The following is a 23,577-nucleotide window of genomic DNA, read 5'->3' on the forward strand; positions in this document are numbered from 1 at the left end:
CACAATGATGATAACAATGACGACTTCGGTAATGACGATATCGGCGATCACAATGATGATAACGACAACGATAATGATAACAATGACAATCACAATGATGATGACAATAATGACGATTAAGATGACGTAGACAATGACCACGAGTATAATTACATTGACGATAATGTTATAAGATTACAACAATGTCTCACCGATCTTGTGCGCGGCCTGCAGCCCCTGCTCGGGTGAAGTGACGCAGCCGCGCGCGAACAACTCCGAAGATATCTTGATCTTCTTGCTGTTGTACTCCGCCTTCAACTCTGTAACACAAGTTTCATTTCAGATTGTTTTAATCATCAGGTGTCCCTGTGGAAATTCAAATACCCCGAGCAAAGGTTCCAAGTGGACTCTACCAGCGTGGTTTGCTACTACTAAGCTTAATTTACAATAAATACTAATAATAATAAAATAGTTTGGATCGTGCCGCGATGCAAGAACCAGCTCATGACTAAGGGCCCCGTATGGGTTCGAAACTAGTCGGGCATACTCCGACGTAATATCACGTGAGTTTTAGCCGTGTTTCATAATCAATTAAATACTAATAATAAACAAACGTAGATGTACTATGCGGAAGATTATTATGACGTATAATGAATAGTTATATTTTGTTTTTTTTCCAATTAGGATATAGGATAGGATGGATGCATTTTTTTAGAACTGATTACTATCAAGTTAATTTTTCGTGTGTAGCTTCATCTCGATGAGACGATCAACTTTTTTATTTACGAAAATTCTTGATTCTGGTAGCTTACTGGGTTACCAGGAAATAGAAATTTTCTGAGCGACGGTACCGAGATAATGTACCACGACGGCCGGGTTTTTGACGGCCTCCGTGGCGCACTGTTATGCGCGGTGGACTTACAAGACGGAGGTCCTAGGTTCGATCCCCGGCTGGGCCGATTGAGGTTTTCTTAATTGGTCTAGGTCTGGCTGGTGGAAGGCTTCGGCCGTGGCTAGTTACCACCCTACCGGCGTAGACGTACCGCCAAGTGATTTAGCGTTCCGGTGCGATGCCATGTAGAAACCGAAATTTCCGGATTTTCATCCTCCTCCTAACAAGTTAGCTCGCTTCCATCTTAGACTGCATCATCACTTACCATCAGGTGAGATTGTAGTCAAGGGCTAACTTGTAAAGAATAAAATAAAATAAAACGAAATAGTACATTGTGACTGTTAAGTTGTATAATTGTTATATAGCAACAGTAAAACAGCTGGTTAGTAACTATAGAGTTATTGATACCAGTTGGGAGGAGGGTAGTTTATCAAAAGTTCGAAATTCGAAATCCTATATACGATAGGATGGCTTAAACTGCCTATAGCCTTTCCCCTTTCTAAAATGCCCTCTATGTGTATTGTGATGTACTCACCGCTCCCACTCCAGGGCAAGGTGGGTATGTCGGCAGTCTGCGCGACGATGGACGACGCGATCTTGTCGCCGAGCGCCCACATGGCCTTCTCCGGGGGTCCGATGAACACCACGCCCGCGCGGTGCAGCAGCTCCGGTAGCTTGGGGTTCTCTGACGCGTGACCCCATCCCGCCCACACAGCCTGACAACAACAGTCATTTGTTTTTAACAAATTAAAAAAATAATAATAGTTATTGCATATATTTTAATGGCTTAAACACGTGCGTGTTTTAAATGCTAAGCATGCAAAAACTAAGAAACAATGTTTTACGAGAAAACCTTTTTACGAGAATAATTTGCAGCAAATTATTCTCGTGCTTGCGTAAACATTTTTTGCTGTTCAATAAACTGAACTAAGTCAAGAGTCTAGCCTCTAGTGGAAGAACACTAGAGGCTAGAGAAGGAGAAGGCCAAAGAAGAGATGGTTGGAGTGTGAATAACCCTTCTTGCAGTCGGGTAAAAAGATGTGTGTAAAAGGAAATATTATAAATTGATCAATGAAAGAAATTAACATATTTTGACGACCCTACTTAAGTGGATTAAGGTTGAAGATTGAGATGTTGATGATGAAGAGTATCCATTATGTACAGAATAGTCTCACCTGCACTTGAGTCCTCACAGCGATGTCCACGATGAGCTCAACGTTCGCGTAGTTGTTGTTGTTGGAGCCGCCCGGCACCGGCACGTAGTGGTCGGCCATCTTTATGTATTCCGCGTTCGCTTTCAGATCTTCCGGAGTCACCTTGGAAATAAAACAATAAAGCATTTATTTGATTTTGATATTTTCGTGTTATTTTCTTGGATGCATAATACAGGATACGTGCTCTGTGCTGGACGCAAAGTCAGCTTTACGTGCTCTCCGTTGAATACAAATAATTTCACATGCACTTCACAATACGCATAGATAGAGTGCTTGTTGTGGAAGGCATGGACGACTTTGGTGCACTCTATTGTATGGATGGCTTTGCCTGTCTTCTGCTACACAATTAAGATGGCTTTAGATGTTTTCCAAAGAACGCATAGATGATTTTACATGCTCTCCGCGGCACGCATAGACAGCTTCTAGTGCTCTCCTTAATACAAAGCGACGACTATGTCTCTCCGTAGGACACGTAAAAGTTTCTACGTCATAAACAGCACAAATAAGTGAAATGCGTGCTCTCCGTGGGATACATCTGATAATATGCGACCGAAGACATAAATGTTGTGTAGAGAAATAAACAGAAAATTTCGTTCTTTCATCCCAACGCAGTGAAAGAGAAAGCGAAATTTCCAGTAGCGTCGCAATTGGTTCACTTTTGACTATTTTTCTTCACCAAATACGTCGTATGGACGCATGTTAGGAACTCTGATGAGTTTACTTGCTATATGCGACACAAATGACATTACGTGCTCTGCACAGCACGGATACTAACCATAACAACGAACCGCACCGCGCGCTCGTTCTTGAACATCTCGTAGGACCATCTTCGTATCGATCGCATGCATTTTACTGCGCCGATACCATTGTTGGCTATCAGAACCTGCAACAACATAGCAAATTATTATAGTTATCATCATTATCAGCTGTTAGACATACACTGCTGGACATAAGCCAACAGATATCCTGGGTAACACTGCATTCTCTGGTGCCGGGGTCACCATTTCAGCACCTTGGGACCCCTATGAACTTGGGAACTATGTTGCCTGCCCATTGCCATATGTGTGTATTGTCTATTATAATTATAATATGTCACTTTCATTGAAATTTTAATATGGTTCAATGGATTCAGATTTTGTATAAACAAAACTTATTCAGATGCTTTTTGCTGTTATACATTTTAAGTTGTAAGTAATACTTTAACCCGAAGCCTACCAAAATGCGCTGAGGGTGGCCACCGAGGGGGTTTCAGTGGTAAATTCCACATAACCCGTCTTGTCCCCCAGTAAGTCGGGTATCTCAGAAAGAGATTTCCCCCGCGAAAAAAAAAAGTAATACTTTAAGCCGCTTCACTGGATATGTGTGTTAATCTTAGATCATACAAAACAAACTAAATTGATATCGCTTCATCCGTTCGGGAGCTATGGTGCCACAGACAAACAGACACGTCAAACTTATAACACCTCTCTTTTTGAGTGGGGGTTTAAGAACACCACCTTGTGTCTATTAACCTGAGATATAGGAGTTAGAACTCACACCAGTAACCATGCCCTTTGGACCAGAGTATAGCAATGCTTCTTGGCAGCATACCTAAATAAGCATGCTGGCAATACTTTACCAGATGAGCTATGTCATAAAAATCTCTATAAATACTCAAAATTATGTAAATGTGTTTTGTCCTAAAAAATTCAATATTTGTCAGTCTTTACCAGAGAATAGCAATATAAATCTATCATTATTCATAATGATCTTACGCATAATAACACCTGCCTCTATTCCACTAAAGTTACCTTGTTAATAGGTTTAGTCCCTTGAAATCGTCGTACAAACTCCTCGGGAGTGGCGATAGTGAAGTCTTTCTCTTGGAAACGCTGACTGTGTATTACTGTGCCCTGGGACATAGACGGCCTGTAACAGAAAGTAGTTTCTTTAGATACATATAGTTTATTATATGATAATAGGGGACGCCTGCGACTCTTCCAAAATCTTGAAAAGATAGTTTATGGTTAGTAGATGTAAAAAAAAGTCTACTTACCATAAACTAACCAATTATTCAACTTTTTATGGCTAAGCAGTTTTTGATATATCGTGATATATAGATTGACAGATAAAAAAGCTACTAATATAAGAAGCATGCAAATCGTCATTTACTACAGGTGCAGCATACATGAAATAGATGCTATTTACTCAATAATGATGCAGCTTACTGTGCCGTTTAATTGAAGATATTTATGGAGATTGTATTTTTTTTTTATATTCTGTATAGACTTGCGCTTGACTACAATCATGCCTGGTGGAAAGCAATGATGAGTTTTAGGTAGGAGCGCGCTTGCCTAGAAAGCGTTAGGAAACACAGAAGCCAGAAGCGCATTCCATATCTTCGCTGTTCTTATTAGAAACGTTAATATGAAACATTTTGTTTGAGTCAACATTAACTACAAACGGTTGCAAATTTTCACGGTGTCTCGCTTTTCTGTGGCAGGAGGGACTAGATTGAAAAGTTCCTGTATACACTAAAAACACCGAAAGACAGGCAACGTTAAGTCAGCATTGAAGACTTTGCAGTATTCAACAATGCTGGTTACAAGTATAGTATCTGGTTTGCTATGTATTTTAAGTATGCCAGGCCATATTTTTTCTCAGAGCAACCTCTTTGCTGCTGTTGGTAGTGCTGTGATTCTCAAAATTGAGGTCCTGGGTTTGATTCCATTTAAGATATTATATTTTTCAAATTGGCTCAAGTATGGTCTGGTTATAAGCTATCAGCCTAACCAGTTATCACCCAACAGGCAAGAAAATACAGCAAAGCAATTTAACATCAGAGGTATGGGTAGATTTTCGTACATTCTCCCATTAAGTCAGTTTCCATCTTAGAGTTCATCCTCACTATAGTCGTCATTATCTGGTAAAATAGCAGTCAAGGGTTAACTTGTCATTCAATAAAAAAATTACAGAAAAACTTGAACAAATTATGCAGTAAGTAATTTGTCACAGATAGTAAACATCCGCTAAGCAAAAATTTTTCAAAATTTACCCCCTAAAGAGAGTTCCCTTGGAATAGTAAAAATATCGAAATTCATACATACAAAGCTGCAGGCATAAACTAGTATTCTATAATTGCTAAGTTGTTACACATGCAAATGTCCCTATTTACACATTTCATTCTATGCATAATCAGGTCAAGACCCAATCATCTGATAATGTGATAAATATAATTATGATAACCAATTGAACTTCACACAACATTGATAGAATTATATAAGGATGAATATTATAATAGGATTAAAATAATAATTGAGATTAACACAAATAATTAAATATTATTTTTATAATATTTAAGTATAAAATACCTTGCTTACAAGATTACTCTTGTATGGAAATGTTGAGTATAAGTTGAGACAAAGAGAGATGAAATAGAGAGAAATATATCACAGAGCTGTAAGACACCAGATGGATTTTCATCCCTATGTCATTAACATTCCTAGAACTTGTTTGAAGCATTTTTTTCTTCATTACAGACACAAGGCTAGGGTATGGTACTCTCTCCCAAAGTCTGTTGACATGGGCATCTTAAGGCATCATCTAGGCAAGTGCATTCCACTATAAGTCACATTTACACTTACCTTTAAGTGCAATCGTGTAAAAAGACAGCATAAATATTGCCAATCTAGTACTAATACTAAGTAGTTTTACTATTACCTATAGAGTATTCTTGCAATAACACTCCATCCCTTAGAATGTAAAACAGGAGAAGATGTTAAAATTCCCTTCCAACTATTCGGGTAAGACTGTATTAGAAGTGGGTACGACAATAGACCAATGGGGATCGAACCACCACCCCTCGGTGATGACAACGACCCCATCCTATTAGAAAGGGGTTTGGTACTTTCCTATTAGGAAGGGGTTTGGTACTTGGATCCACTTGATTTCTTGAATATATGGATTGGCAGGCTCCGCATTCAACTTTCAACTATTGAGAAAACTGTATGGGGCACTGTGACATACTCTATATCAACAATCAAGGTCTGACTGGTGGGAGGCTTCGGCTGTGGCTAGTTACCACCCTACCGGCAAAGACGCACCGCCAAGCGATTTAACGTTCCAATACGATGCTGTGTAGAAACCGAAAGGAGTCTGGATTGTCATGCTCCTCCTAACAAGTTAGCCTGCTTTCATCTTCGATTGCATCGTCACTTACCATCAGGTGAGACTGTAGTCTAATTTGTAAAGAATAAAAAAAAAAACTAGTACCTAACAACAGTTCACATCATGCCAGTGTCTTACCACTGCCCTCTTCTCTGCCAAAATCATTAACAATAGGCTGGTACTGAGAATTTCTTACAAGCAGAACACAATAGTTTACAGACACAGTTCTATAAATCCCAAGATGCCAGGTGCCCATGATCAGCCAAAGTAGGCACGTTATCCCATATAGTGGGACCATGGTAGGCAGAAGTAGGCAGGCCTCAAGCCACATAGGCTGACCACCAACGCTAAATTGTTAAATAACAGGCACTGTACTATTGTATGAGACTATGACTAGAAGTTAGCATAATGATTAGGTTTTAAATATTTCATATTTTTTTTCTGTGCACCATTATTTGTACTTTTTCAAATACTGCTCGATTGAATCATAAGTTAAATATTATAGAATTGTATAAATTTAATACCATTCTAATTATAAGTCGTACATTTAAGATTTTTTTTTTATATTAATTAAAAAGTAATTAATTAGACCGATTTTTTAATTAATAAGATGTTTAAATAGAAAAAAATGGTACTAATAAAACATGTTCATTAATAATTGCTTTCATTGTGTACATATTTGAAAATCCTAATTAGAAATCGTAAGAAAGCGGTCAAATACTAATGCAAATCGCGAATTTTTAGGAGAAATTTACTCTTTGTATAACAAAGTTCTTCACGGTTTTCTCATTCAATTAAAACTTAAACAAAGAAAGAAATGTGTAAAGTTCATGTAAAATACTCTTATATTATTAAACTAATACATTTCGAATGAAAAAAATAGCAATGAAATCGCCGAAAAGATATTTAAAACACACGAATTTGCAATCTAACCTGTAGGGGCCCTCTGAGTAGAGGCCGTTCATCGAAGGATACATTTTCCCAGAGCAAACGATGCAAAAAACACTGTTTTACAAATCACAATTATTCACAACCATTAATAAATTGTAAAAACAACAAAAATCAAACATTTCTTCGCGAAATTGAAACACCGTTTTGCTTTTGTTTTCGTGCTCTCTAGTGTTGAGTAGGACATACAAGAGGCAGGACATTTGTCCCGTACATGACGTCACAATGTAAGAGCGGCTCAACATTTAAAAATGTACTACTTCACATTTTCTGTCGCGGTAGTTGCTTTACTCGTACGCGAGAGAAAGCGAGACACTAGTACAAAAGTCGAATGGGACGTCATTCTGTGGTCCTGTCATATAATTTTGTACTATATTCCATAGCGCGACGGAAATAGTATACGATGCGTTTAGAAATATTATTTTTTGAATTTGGATTTATTCAATTGACATTTTATAAAAATAAAAATTATTTAATAATTTAAAAACTGAAATAAGGTGAATCGATCTATTTTATAGGTTAAAAATAGGTTTGGCATTTAATATCAGTATGTAAGACAAACTATTACTAAGCTATATAATTGTACTAGTACAAACATGACATTTGTACACGTTGCTTCAAACAAAGTTCAAATATGACATTTGTATTCGTTACTTCAAAATTCAAATGTAGTGCCAAGCTTCAGTACGCCTCGCCTCATTTGAAGTGGGACATTGTACTGCCTCGGTACAAAAAAGAGGCAACACTTACAAACTCTTTTTCAAGTCATGTCCTACCCAACATTAGTGCTCTCGAGTGACGTTAGGTTCGCCAATGATGTTTGAATGACGGATCATACGATACTTCCGTCTTCTTCGCACGCCTCATTTACGTATTAAAAGACAAGGATGGCCTATAAATTATAATTAATAGCTTAGAGTTGCCTATAGTAATTAATATAATTGTAGCGGGTGCGAAATTGCGTATGAAAATGTTTTTCCTACTTGCGTAGTAATGTGAAAGGTCCCGATAATAATTATCGATAATTTCTGCTGCAACACAACAAGTCGTGGAAATAATTTATGTATTTTTCCTATGATTGTAAAATGTATAAAAGGCGAATCGATCGGCGATCGAATTAGAATTAAAAAAAATGGTTATTTAGTTAGTAATATTTTAAAGCGATGATTATAAATGATTTGATTGTATATTTTTTTGTTTGCTTACATTGAATAGGCTGTCTGGAACTATCTATATCCCCGAGTACCATACATTTTAAGGGCTATATTAATGGAGATTTAAAAATTTTGACGGCCTCCGTGGCGCAGTGGTATGCGCGGAGGATTTACAAATCGGAGGTCCTGGGTTCGATCCCTGGCTGGACAGATTGTGATTTATTAATTAGTCCAGGTCTGGCTGGTGGGAGGCCTACCGGCAAAGACGTACCGCCAAGCGATATAGCATTCCGGTACGATGTCGTGTAAAAACCGAAAGGAGTGTGGATTTTCATCCTCCTCCTAACAAGTTAGCCCGCTTCCATCTTAGACTGCATCATCACTTACCATCAGGTGAGATTGAAGTCAAGGGCTAACTTATAAAGAATAATAATAATAATAATAATAATCGCCGTGTGGCACCGGCAGATTAGAATGTTGCCACCCCTATCTTTCCCGAGGGTGTCGTAAGAGGCGACTAAGGGACATCGGAGAACCGTTTGGTATCTTTTGGTTCTCCGAAATCAAGCTAGCTGGCTTAAAAAAACAGCCTCCTCGGGGACCTGAGTGGACCCCGGGTGATGTAACCTCCACTCACCCCCCCCTAAAAAATATGATGATGGAACAACAGAGAGCGCGATTAGGGCCGCTACCTGGGGGCCGCCAGGGCGCGTCTGGGGCTGGCGCTGGACGTGGCAGCATGCGAGCCGCCAGCCAACATAGTCGACCGGCACTACCACCTGACCGGTCGACACTTCCATCATCCCCATCAGAGGGCTTGGCTTCGACAGGGTCCCCTAGGGCCCAATCTTCGGAGCCCGCCGCTGGTGGCGTACGGCGCATGAAATGGACATGCGACATGAATAAAAATGTCATGCGCGCGTACTACAGGGCTACAGGGGGAGAAACCGGACGGACTGGCTACCGAGCAGCAATGTACCGCGAGTTCTTGCTGCTTGAGCCGCACTTAACTGTCACGGAACAGAACCTAGCAGATCGAGCTCGGTTTATTCAGCGTTCTAACATCTTCAACGCGACCGAGCTCGAACGATTACGACGTGAGGCTGTTCCCGAAGTGCCAACCTCTTCTGCAGAGCAAATCGTCTCACCGGCGGCGCCTGTCCGCGAAGAGACTGAACCTATGTCCCAAGATTTGCATGCAGAGGAGGAGGACACTGAGGGAACCGTCTCCCTTGATTTAGAGCGGATGAGAAGGATCCTAGAAGAGACGATTGCTGAAATCCGTAATGCTCCTCTAGAGAATCGTCCGCGGCTCTCCCGTATTGCGCTAAATATAGCGACGCGGGATGTCATTGAGGCTGTCAACAAAATGCTGCCCCAACATCTGGCGGGCAGCACTGGTCTGGATGATACGGCTTCTATCCTTTTCGGGGCAGCCCTAACCGTCCACCGTTTCATTGGTATCAAAACCAAGGAACCTGGACGCCCGGGGCGTTCTGTTAATAACATCAGAGCAGAACCAGCCTGGAAGAGAAGGATAGAACGCCGTATCACCCTTGCCAGAGGCCTCATTGGCAGACTGCTATGCTTCAGGTTGGGCAATAGAAGGCCAAGGATTGTGCGCTCCGTCAGAATAGCCTTTAACGGGCTCGGGGTTAGGCTGGATCAGCCGGACATAACCCTAAAACTGACGGAGCGCATCGACGACCTGAAGCAGAAAATCGCTGCATGGGGGAACCGCATACGACGATACTCGGAAAGAGTTGAGCGATTTCAGCAAAATCGTCTTTTCTCGAGTGATCAGAAAAGGTTCTACAACAGATTGGAGTGTCCTGCAGTCTGTTCTACCTCTCCACAGCCGAATCCGGCTGACCTTATCGCTTTTTGGCGAAACATATGGTCAAGAGAGGTAGAGCACGATGAGGGTCCTTGGATTTCGGCGATAGAGGAGACATGTGCCGCAATCAGGCCGATGAACCCAGTCGCCATCTCTACGGAGGATGTAGTTTGTGCAGTAAGGCGGGCCGCGAACTGGAAAAGTCCGGGGCCCGACGGACTGCATCACTACTGGCTGAAGGCGTTCTCGACTTGCCATGTCACCTTGGCTCGCCAATTCCAAGAGGCTCTCGAGCAAGGGACACTCCCGAACCTTTTCACCACCGGGATCACTCATTTAGCTCCAAAGACCACCGACACCGTAGATCCCTCAAAATACCGCCCCATCACGTGTCTTACTACCATCTATAAGACACTGACATCCGTTCTGAGCTCTAAGATAACTCGTCATGTAGACGATAATAACATCATGTCTGGGGCTCAGAACGGATGTCGGGGTGGTAGTCGTGGTACCAAGGAGCTCCTTCTCATCGACTCCGTCGCGGGCCAATTGGTCAAGCGCAACCGCCGGAATTTTGCCGCAGCCTGGATTGACTATAAAAAGGCATTCGACTCGGTGCCTCATTCGTGGCTCTTGAGGGTCCTTGAGCTGTACAAAATCGATTGTACAGTTCAAGACTTCCTCCGGTCATGTATGGGGCAATGGAGCACGATCCTTTGTCTCCATGGCGAGCGGTTGGCGGCTGCCGATGACCGGATTAGGATACGCCGGGGTATCTTCCAGGGTGACTGTCTGAGTCCACTATGGTTTTGCTTGGCCTTGAATCCTCTCAGTACATTACTAGAGGGTTCGGGAACAGGCTTTCAGTTTCGGAGAGGAGGGACAAAAGTGCCTCACCTTCTCTACATGGACGACCTCAAACTGCTAGCGCCCAATGCTACCCGACTGCAGGAATTACTGAATCTCACCACGGGATTCAGTAATTCCATCAGAATGGAGCTGGGACTAGACAAGTGTGCGGTCTTGCATGTGGAGAGGGGTCAGGTCACTCATACGGTCGGGATCAATCCTGACCTGCTTAACATCAAGACCCTTTCTGAAACTGAATCTTACCGGTATCTGGGCATGTCACAATCTATAGGGGTGCAAGAGGCGGACATGAAACAGTCTGTTTGCGAGGGTTTTTATCGACGTCTGACAAAGATCTGTAAAAGTTATTTGTCGGGCGCCAATAAGATTCGAGCTTATAACGGCTGGGTCATGCCTGTTCTCATGTACACCTTTGGCGTGCTCAGATGGACTCAGACCGAATTAGACGTCCTGGATAGAAGGGTCCGCACGACTATGACTCTCTATCGTATGCATCACCCAAAATCGTCTGTCATGAGATTGTATGTCCCCCGAAAGTGTGGTGGTCGAGGCCTACTTAGCGCCAAGACCATGCACAATCGGGAGATATGCAGCCTCAGGACCTACTTCGAGACGAAAAGGGAGTCCCCGATGCATACAGAAGTCATAGCATGTGATAAAGGACTCACCCCGCTATCCTTGGCCAACAGCGAATGGCAAAAACCAGTGGTACAGAGCATCTCTGACCGGGAGACCGTATGGAAGGGGAAGGAGCTGCACGGACGCTTTTTTAAGGCTCTTCATGAGCCCCATGTCACTAATAAAGCGTCTGTGCAGTGGCTGCGCTTCGGTGACCTCTTTGGGGAAACCGAAGGGTTTGTCTTTGCGATACAAGATCAGGTGGTAAAGACGCGGAACTACCGAAAGTACATTCTGAAGGATGGCACTCACGACATCTGTCGAGCCTGTCGCCATCCCGGCGAGTCACTCAGACATGTCCTTTCGGGTTGTTCAGCTCTTGCCAACACTGAGTATCTGCACAGACACAACCAAGCAGCCAAAATCCTTCACCAAGAGCTTGCTCTGACGTACGGTCTCCTGGACCAGAGGTTGCCTTATTACAAGTACACACCGGTGCCAGTGCTTGAACGCGACGGAGTCCGGCTCTATTGGGACCGGTCCATTATCACGGACAGGACTATTCTTGCGAATAAGCCTGACATCGTGGTGTTGGACCGGGCACAGTCGAGGGTGTTTTTAGTGGACATCACAATTCCATATGACGAGAACCTTGTGAGAGCTGAGACAGAGAAAAAACGTAAATATCTAGATCTGGCTCACGAGGTTACCGCCATGTGGCATGTGGAGTCCACTGAAATCATCCCCATCGTTATATCTGCCAACGGTTTGATCCCAGTCAGCCTCGCTCACCATCTGAGGCGGCTGGGGTTCCGTGGCAGTTCGCTCGCAGGCAAGATGCAAAAAGCGGTCTTGCTGGACTCGGCTAGGATAGTCCGCCGGTTTCTCCACCTGTCGCCCTGACCCCCGGCCGTTTGGTCTCCCTGCCGGGGTGAATCCTCCGCCCGGTGCATATATGTATTTATGTAATATATATTTAAGTTTATTTATTTTGTGTATTTAAGTAAGTTTATTTATTTTCCCTTTGGCTTTTATATATATTTATTTTGTACCGGGCGTGAGAGTAGAATGCATGTATAATAATAATAAAAAGCTCTATTTAATCATTTGGCGATCTGTGTAGATCCCATGAGCACCATTATCTCAAAGTATTTTAATTGATTGTGTGTAGGTATTTTACGTGAGCAGTAAAATACTTAGTTGATAATAACACTACCTTAAGAAGATAATATATTATAATAGATCATGTTAGTGAGATCCATAAAAATCGTTAATATTTAATCTATCATAATCGTCTTACATCAATATAGTAACAAATCCTTTTTAGCCAATCTAAGCGGAGTTTAGTTCAAAGAAATCTACACGGTCTAATAGGTGGTGAGAGATTTCTAACCTTATCATATTATAAAGTAGCGCACGCCCACGAGTACGTCGGCGTAGAATCAGTTTTTCACCAATCCCGAGAGAACCATGGATTTTTCCGGGATAAAAAGTAGCCTATATGTTAATCCAGAGTAAAAACTATATTCATTCCTAATTTCAGCCAAATCTCTTTAATAGTAGCGGTGTTAAAGAGTATCAAACATCCAAACTAACATCCGTACAAACTTTCGCGTTTATAATTTTGAGTAGGATTTGAAATAGTGAAAAAGAGTTCATAGCTAAAAATCCATTCAAAACAGCTATAGATGCTTTATCAGTTTAAGATTAGAATATTTATGTTCAAGTTTAAAGAAGTATAATAGAAGTTTGCGGAAGTTTATTATATAATATAATATTAATTACTTTACTACTATCCGCGAAAAACTGACAAAACCAACGACAACTTCAATCAGATCTGACAAAAAATCCTCAAAGAGGTGTTGACTTTACAATGTTGCGATATGGACCGCTACTATTTAACCAATTCGGCTGTAATTAGGAATGGAAATAGATTTTACTCTGGATTGACACTTAGGCTAATTTTCACCCCGGAAAAATCCATGGTTCCCGCATGATTTGTGAAAAACTGAATTCCACGCGGACGAAGTTGCGGACGTCCGCTAGTAGTGCATAAATCATAGTGGATTTTTGTTGTATTTTTTTTTATATTCAAGCAGACCAACAATAAAAGAAAGCTAAGCAATTTTAGTGTATATTCGTAAAATCTTATAAGTTTCTCAGATTTATTGAATCGGCATTTGGAAAAAAAAATATTTAGTTATTAGCTGTTATGTTAATTATACCAATAAATAAATCCTGCAGCATTAAAATAAAATTGGCAATTGTCTTATAACATATAAAAAAGACTATTTTACGTAAAGTTACGACATTAATTAGGACAAATAATTATTCATGCACAAACTGTCTAGATAGGTGGATACATCTAGTCTATATGGATACATAGATTTTTTAAATAATACCATTCATCGCTATCTTGTTTATCATCCTGGTAAGACCTGCCCAAATAAACAAGTTTCATAGTATCTATTTTATATTTTGTTAATTATCCTTAACAAGTTAAAACTTTTATCGTACGTAATCGTTTCTGAAACGTTTAGATTACACTTTTTAGTCCACACCTCTTTCACTTCGCAAGGTAAAACCTTTTTGGCCTATAGCCATTTTATATCTTACAATAACATTGTACCTACTTTATATCGAACAACAACAATTTCTTTTATTTTGGTCACTGACATTACGAGTACTAGTACTAGTAATAGATTCAGAATACGTAATACACATTCTTTATAAAAGTATTAGTAGAAAGCCTAAATAAAAATTAAATTACGCTTTTAGGTAGGCACTCAATTTACTTTTTAAATATAGGCAATTTATCTTTAACGGCTTGGGTGTTGACTGGTAATATCAAAGTATTGGAAAAGTGTGTGCCTGCCCCGCAGTATCACAAATGTCCATGCACACCCAACTATCGTTAACGTCCACCACTAACAGATTTTTATTTATTCTTCGGTTATACTAGTATTTTTATTTGTAATATATACCTAGGTGGTCTTAACTTATGAATACTCACGTCAAACTTCCCAAATGAGGAAGCCGAAGATGTCTACCATCTTGCTCCTGTATTTGATCTTCATTTTCTGTCTCGTTTCTATCAGATTCCGCATCTAGTGTCATTTGGAATTTTTGTACTAAACTGGACGGCATGACCTCCGTAGCTTCTTCGTCCCATTTTTCATCGTCTACGGATGTATCACCCAAAACAAAACGTTTCGATGTCCTCCTTTTAAGCATTGCGAAGAATTCTCTAACGTAATTCGTAATTGCTACAAACGGAACGGCCAAATTCGAAAAGTTCATACAACACTTTTGTTTCCACACATCACTACACTGTCACTGTTCCGAATTTATGAGGTAACCATTTACAGTTATTGAAAATGACTGTAATATTCAATAAATTGTAACACTAGTTTTTGCTTTACACGTAGTTACGAAAGAATATAAGAGGAAGTATTGCAATAAAAATGGATATTTATAATAGGATTATATGAGTTATTGATAGAAAGTTATCTGTATACGATAACATTTTTGTAAGAAAGATTCCGTATAAGCAATAAAAAAATTAAAATAAAGAGAAAGTTAAATTTATTTGTCACAAAATTGTATCCATTGTGAACATTGTCACTACAACAACAACTACTAGGTATTCTTAGGTTTCGCAACTGGTTGACGGATCATCACGAACTCGTACAAAACGATTTACATCCATACTTCTCATTCAATAATTTTAAATGCCTATCCGGCGTTTGTGTTTCCTGACACTTATAATTTAAACACCTTCGAAGCAAGTGTAAATAGGCATCTTCTATGTAATGTTTTAAATCAGGCTTAATTATTCCTGTCAAGCGCAAGCCTGATAACCTACTCCTTTTTTTGAAGTCGGTTAAAAAGCGCAAGTTACATAAATAAGTAGGTATACATGTAGCGTAGCTAAGTATTTTATTAGTTTGATGAATGAGCAGATTTTTAACAGTACTTACAGTAACTTAGTACTTTACTTTAATATCTTTCAAAGCCAAAGATAGGAACCCTAACATTGGATAAGTATTTGATAAATGAAAATAATATATGCTAAGTGTCAATATGTCAAATTTAGACACAATCGTATAAATCTTTAGTTTTATCATAATCTACAAAATTTTAAAACTATATTAGTCATAAGTACAAACACGTGAGTAAAGTTATCAATGTATAGATTTGCCTTAAGATAATAAACAAAATAAAATATCTAATACATAGTAAAAACAAAACTACCGTATTGAAGGTTTACAGAACTCAGAACTCAAAACTAAAAATAAAATGATTATTTATATGGGTTTATAAATATTAATAGGCTAAAAGCTACCGACACCCACAATGGTGTTATTTCGTTTAGCTTATGCCCAATTTAAGCACATATTTTACGCAATTACATCGTCACGCATTTTCATAATTAACACATCACTATTTAAGGAATGTTGCCATTCTCGTACTTTAAAATCGAAACTTGTTAGAGCTTCATCCAAATTAAATAAAAATAAATTATTAATATTTTCAACCACATATTAGCGGTGTAGTATTAGTAACTATAACTGGCGTAGTCGGAGTATTCTATTTTATTTGTTTGATTGAAGATAATACATAATATCATATTTCATTTATCACGATGATCCTTGATGTCCGAACCTACCAATCTAAGTTAAGTTTATTAGGTCTTTCTCCGCTCGAGCAGCGACCAAGTCTACATCAATGGGTAAAATGTTTTTGTTTGTATATTTTTTTGAAAATAGGCTACTCGCCTGCTGTACGAAACTAAGAAGATTTTTTGCATAAAGGCAGTTTAGATGCCTAGAAACTCTAATCACATTTTTATTTGTGAAAATAATCTCGTAATTGTATTATTTTTATCAAACAAAACTACATCAAAAAACAACAAAAACATTAGGATTAAGACTTTTTTGAATATATTGTTTTACTTTATTTAGAAGGTAATTTTTAAACGAGACCTGGTGCTTGGTTTTATCAAATTTGGAGTTTCAGTAGGTACTTTGTTTCTTCTTACGTTACAAAACGAAAATTAATGATTTCGTATGTTTTAAAATTAATTAAACATAAAAACCTTATCAATGCAAAACTGAACAAATTATATATACTTATTTTAACAATCAAATATTATAGGAAGACTTGTATCCGGATAAGTCTTTACATACGATACACACAAAAAGATTAGTAATAATACAAAAACAAACATTAACAAGTACACATTCGTGACCTTGGATAGTGTTGTGGGAATTATTTAAATTATTATTATCGATACAAACTAAGATCACTACTGCATTGAAATCTAGAAAGATTTTTTGCAGATGCAGGTTTTCTAGAATTTTCCTTCATGATGGATGGAAAAAAATGTGTCGATATATTTCATTCAATGTTCTTTTTAAAGCTTGGGCTACGCTACATACACCTACGAATATATAATTAGAACATTAAAAATTGTCGAAAATGTGACAGTTATGTATTTATTTACATTACAATTTGTACATTTATTTGTTTTTATTTTTACTTTATTTTATGATTTTGATTCCAGCTGTGACCACAACATCTTTCTTTAATACCACCAATATTACCGTTTCGCTCAAATTAGTCGAAAAAGTCTGTGGGCACGGAAATAGACCGGAGGATGGGAATCAAACCACGACCTATCGGTGATAAGTCCGGTCCCTTTAGCGTGAAGCTATTGAAAGTTCAGACGGTGGTTGTTACATTATCAAACATAATATAGCTTACCACATTATCTTATACAAAAGCAGAAGCTTTTAACTTGGAGTGAAAAATTGTATACTACTGATAAAATATATCGATGTGTTTGGAAACACAATAAAGTTATTCAATTGCCAAGAGAATATTTTTAGAATTGTTAGATTTATGTACTAAATTAACACCTTAGTCCGTTTTGTAGTATTATGTATTCTGTAAATCAGACCAAATACCTAAGTTCTACAGAGATTTATCGTCGTATTTTTATGTCCTTAATCAAAACGGGATGGGTATTTTTAAGTACGTAATACACAAGGAAACATCACGCTCCTTGAAAAACATCATTATTTCCTTAACGCGTAATTATAAATAAACGTAATTATGTGGATTATCTATTTTACAACGGGCTTAGTCTGTAATATGCCTCAACCAAGGAATTTTAAAACAATAAGAAATCAATTATATGCATCCCTAATATTATGTTTACTGTGTATCAAGTGACGACCTTTCGATTCTTTTTGTTAGTTTTGTATTTTAATACAAGTAAATTACCCCAAAATTTAATATGTATCTATAAAATAACAAGTTTTTTAAAATAAGTTAGTAACTTTATCTCTCGTTTTATGAATTGAAATAATTAAAAACCACAGAATACATATGTGCAAAGATGTACCTTAATAATTTAATTTCTATAGCATTGATTGATTTTAATAGTAATTGATTGCTCTAATACAAATATGTATATTTAAAAATAAAAACAATTAGGGGATCCCATAGAAACTGTGAGAAAATCGAAACAACCGATTTTGGTAATTTGTAAGAAAATTTTCATGACAAACAGTACCAGGTGCTAGGTTTAAACTTCAAAATGTTAATTAGAAAATTATAATAATTTATTTGTTTCCTCAAACCCGTGCTGGTTTATTTACATGCATATGGTAGAATTATCCTTGACTGCCGACCACACAAAAGATAAGCGTTACGTCTTTGGTAGGACGACAGTTACGTAAATAATATTCAGAATAAATTATACTTTTGTTTATTTGCATTTTGTGTAGTCTGGGAAAATTAATACATAGAAACAAATATACCTGCTGTACATCATGTTAGTTTTACGAAACTTTTCAGACGGAGCAAGCATTAAATAAAAATGTACTCATCTTTAACTGTTTGTAATATAGTGCATATTTAAAACAATTTAAATTATATAGCAACCAGAATAGCTTAGCTTACCATTAGACTTTTTATGGTGGGCAAAATAAAAGAATATAAATAAAAAATTTTTTAGCTCTCTTATTATTGACATACCTACTAAAATAAAATTTTAACTATTCACAAAAAACTACAAAGAAAAACGTACTACATTATGTATTGTTATTATGTATGCTTTCATTTTATGTGACGTACATTACATAGTGTTATTCATGCGTAAATTAATTCAATCACATGGAGATTTATTTTATAGTTGACTCAGTGAACATTGTATAAATTAACTGAACGTTTTCTATTAAAAAGTTATCCAAAATTACATTTCTAATCCAAAAGATACTAACTAAGATCAAACCAGAAATTATTATCAATCACTATCATCATATTAAGTAATTACATAATGTCATGGTGCTGGAAAATACACTTTACTTCACTTCAAATTGAACTAAATTATCAAGTATTTTTTGTTTTCATTGAATAATTGAAAAATTAGCTGTATTAAAAGCTAACTTAAGCTAATAATAAATATGCTGTTGACAATAATATATTTAATTTTATACGATATTAATGTCAATGTCATAAGTTAAGTCACACGGCAGGTACTTAATTGAAGTTATACAAAATTACGTTGCACGGAGAAACATTTAACGTTGCATAAACAAGTGAAAAGATTAAACGGAAAACTTTAAATCAAAAAATAAGTACTATGTAGCAATGCAATTAAGTGATTTTAAAATTCGAATGAGAATGTGTTACTTTCGTTTTTATCGATACCAATGGTCTCACGTCACTATTATAGTAGCAACGTAATGGCGGGCATAGCGTGAAAAAATTTAAATAGATTTAGTTAAGCTGCATCATTGATGACAATGCTTTTAGCCATGTACCTTTGACCTATCATTAACAGTCAAACATAAAAAATATAGTTAATGCTAAGTGTTCGTTGGCTGCTATGTACAGGCTAACTTCTCTGGTACTTACAATCTCAATAAATAAGTAATTATTATATATAGCAGACGCTCGCGACGTTTTTTAGATTACGCCCGTTTCCTTACGCAGTCATGAAAATATATTTTTTATGTTGTTATAGGTAGGATATTTTACAAGATATTTATAAAAAATATTATTTACAAATTAAAAATAATATGTTTATATACTTACTTCTATTCTAATATTATAAAGAGGAAAAGGTTGTGGTGTTGTAGGGGGTAATTTACTGGATCTACTGAACCGATTTTGAAAATTCTTTTACCAATAGAAAGTCACGTTATTTGTGAGTGTCATAGAATATATTTTATTCCGATATTTTCACGGCAACGGGAACTAAGCGGGTGAAACTGCGGCGTGTCGGCTAGTTTATAATATTTTTTTTGTTAGATATTGTTAGGATAGTCCAACATGTTGAAGACGAAAGAAGAAAAGATTATAATATAAACAAAAATAATATACTTACTATAATATACGTATACGTCAAATACCACAATGTACGTAAAATACCTTATTCTAAAGAAACAAACACTACCAGGATTCAATAAGTTTAGGAAAATACGCTGATTAAGTTTCCGATGAAGTGATTATGAAGTGATGGACTTTAAACTGAATCATCTGGCGCGGTTTATGATGGAAATACTTAAACGAAACGTTCTGGTTCCCGTGAGAGTATAGGGATAAAATATAATTTATGTTACTCGATAGTATATATGCATCAGTATGGATACTTTAAACAACAATATGTTAAAACATTTAATATACATACATACATAGTTTTTAATTATATTTCGTTTAATACCGCGACAATATATTGGTTGTTAGCACAGAATACATATTATGTACAACTTACAAGCCAGTAGGTACATGGCTTTGGATCATGAAAATTGAAATCCTGGGCCTGTAGACATGTGGCACGTCAATTCTCTTTCTACAAACGCTATCGATTCGAAAACTAACAAAATGTATGGGACAGCATAGACAACTTGATCACGTGACCTGTCTAAAGCAAATGTCATTCTCATACATTTTTTAATTTTCGAATAGTTAACTTTTGTAGAAAGAGAATCGACATGCCACATGGCTACAGACCCAGATTTCGAGTTCTTTGTATAGGCCGTTACGTCGGTCCGTCATTATATCGTTATAGAGGCAAACATTTTATCATTCCGCCAACCCGTATTGGAGAGGCGTTGTAAGCCTAAGCGACAAATCAACTCTCATAAAAGGAGAGAGACCAAGCGATGTAGACACTCAAATAGGCCATTCAAATTCAAATGGATTAAAAATGACGATGAAGCCAAAATATAATAGAATGTTAGCTCCTCTATATAGGTATACGAGTATAAGTAAAGCAGTAAATAAATAGTTTAATTCAATTAGTACATTATGATATAAGTGCGGTAATTTGAAAATTACAGCTGAGGAGATATTGCAAGCTCGAGCCGAAGGCGAGAGCTATACTCGTAGTAAGCAAGCAGAGGATGTAATTATCCTAGCGCACATAAGTAATACGACGTTTTATAACACATTTGCGAGGAAACACACTTTCTGAAAATGAATATGCATCTTTGCCTGTTTTCCGTATAATGACATTTTGATACGTTTTTTTAGCCAAATGCACTAAAAACAGCCAGTATCACTCATAAAGTATATTAATATTTATGTATTTCTGTTAATTATAAATGGTTGTCATTTATTGTCAAAATTATTAAAATGAAAGAATTAAATATTGATTTATTATATTTTATCTCACAAAATTAATTTTATTCATAAAATGTTGGGCACTTTTCTGACATAAAAACTCTTTGATTTAAAAAAGTACTGTTTTATTTTTAGACGGATGATAAAGGTTTTATATTACATTACGGCACATGTGCGTAGTGAGATACTTTACGATATTGAAATTGGTGAAATAACAAATACTTTACGAGCAAATGTGTTATAAATTATTATTATTGTTTTTATAACATTTTAATATGCATGACTCTACATTACGCATTTGGTTACTTACTTATTTGTACACCATTAAAAAAATCATTCATTCATTAGCAACCCATATTTGACTCACTATTGAGCACGAATAAAAAAAAAATACCTAATCTTTATTTTGGTAGTAGTAAATAGGTTGCTAACCGAATAGTTGGGTTGGTGCACAACTGCACTACGATCTTGATGCCTATTTTCGTTAAATAACAACATAAATGAAGGACAACAACTTGTCAAATATATAACATATATACAAATGTACTTCATTGAAACTGTACAATAAACGTGTTGTTTAAAAATCACAGACGAACTTCAATTTTATTGACTTATCTGTATTTAAACGATGATATATTACGAAAACCGGTTGTAAGGAACATAATATGGACGGTAAAGCAAATTACAAAACAAACTGATTATGTCATGTCCGACAATCATATATTATATCCGTATGCCTACATACTATATGTAATAAGGTAAATTTATGGTGTTTTTATTATAATTTATGAGTATATACAATGTACACTTATAGACTTTGTGTGGCAGACTTGTCAGCTAAGAAAATTAAAATGTAATTATTTTAAAATTATTGTAGAAATTAACTTGTGATCATCAGAAGACTTCTAATTAAAATTGTTTATACAAGATGCGCTGTTCTCAGGAACTACTTGTTTAAATGGAAAAAAATACGTTCGGAAAAGAAATCTATTTATCGAGACTCGTAACATTAGATACGTTTAGTAGGATCAATATAATGTGTGAAAAAAATATTCATTTTGAGTTTCCGTTGTGTGAATTTAAGGTTTTTAATCGGTTTCAGAGATACGCAAAAATAATATATGACAAGATATGTTCTCCTTTGAATGGTTTATACAGGTTTCCATGCAAACGAAGTCACAAGGATCTGCTAGTAGCATATACATATACCTACAACACTGTAAACATAGCGCATATTTATGTAACTTGTAACGGTGTAGTTCTTTAAGTAAATATCATTTTACGCAGACATAAGAATAGATACAAAACATCTTATTCTTTAGTCATTGCATACAAAAAGTAACATGAGCTATAATTACGTCAGTCTGATATATTTAATTGGTGTTCGCAATCAATTACTCAGGAAAATACTCCTCTATCATGGTTTTAGAAGTGGGATAATGAACTGACCATATCAATTAGAATGAAATATAATCGTCAAATACATGTTTGCTGTTTTAAAAACAATCTTAAAACTTCACTTAATATCCAAGTTTGATTATTCAATTAAGTAGTTTGTTGGAATCCATGTTAAGTAACCATATTACTTAATTTTTATGCATTTTCCCACCATGGTCGGCCACTATCAAGTTAACTGACCTTCCGTCAGCAACCTACCAAGGTTTTTGACCAAAAGGTATTCTCAGTGACCTAGTCAGCTTGTTAAACTAGCATATGCATATATTACGATAAAATATTTACTTGGATATGTTAAGGTTTACAGGTAAATAATCCACGTTACATATTAAATCTGTTAGTTTGTTACTATTATTCAAAGTGAAAAAGTCGTCAGTGTGTTATGTACTAGCGGACGCCCGTCATTTAGTCTGCGTCAAATTGAACTTTTTACATACCCGCGAATCCCAAAAAAAAATTTACGAATACAAAGTAGCTTATGTTTCACTCCAAGGTCTAGTTTGTCTCTATATAAAATTTAGTCAAAATCAGTTCAGCGGTTCGGTGACTGTGAAAAGGTAACAGACAGACTGCCTTTTTTATTTACAATATTGATAAGAATTCTGTGGTATTAGATAATAATATTAATGCGTCATTATAATTTCTTTTTAAACTTTTGTAGAGTCACTTAGAGGTGCTTCTGCTCAGTAAACAAATGACAAATCCAGTGAAACAATTTTTGTATCTGCTCGTACTTATTTATTTCACGAATTTAATTACTACATGACTGGTAACATCTGATTTGACCAATGACTTTTTTGGGTAAATTTGATTGTACAGTTCAATATA

General features: G+C 36.8%; 1 protein-coding gene across 9 annotated transcripts in view; it reads right to left on the bottom strand.

The window, feature by feature from the left end:
• Window positions 1–23,577, bottom strand: part of LOC112050375 (acetyl-CoA carboxylase) — an 82,528-nt gene that overhangs the window by 43,603 nt on the left and 15,348 nt on the right. For 4 of the 9 annotated variants that reach the window (XM_052883201.1, XM_052883196.1, XM_052883202.1 and 1 more), the window contains 5 exons: window positions 3,876–3,993; window positions 2,861–2,968; window positions 2,047–2,187; window positions 1,407–1,587; window positions 192–299 (listed from right to left, as the gene is read on the bottom strand). In XM_052883201.1, the coding sequence (XP_052739161.1) occupies window positions 192–299; window positions 1,407–1,587; window positions 2,047–2,187; window positions 2,861–2,968; window positions 3,876–3,993 (656 nt within the window). Of the gene's footprint in view, window positions 1–191; window positions 300–1,406; window positions 1,588–2,046; window positions 2,188–2,860; window positions 2,969–3,875; window positions 3,994–7,164; window positions 7,550–14,671; window positions 15,169–23,577 lie in introns of those variants that run through there. The other 5 variants (XM_052883197.1, XM_052883198.1, XM_052883199.1 and 2 more) reach the window with 5 other exon arrangements.

This window comes from Bicyclus anynana, chromosome 8 (assembly GCF_947172395.1).
Source record: "Bicyclus anynana chromosome 8, ilBicAnyn1.1, whole genome shotgun sequence".
Classification (NCBI taxonomy): domain Eukaryota; kingdom Metazoa; phylum Arthropoda; class Insecta; order Lepidoptera; family Nymphalidae; genus Bicyclus; species Bicyclus anynana.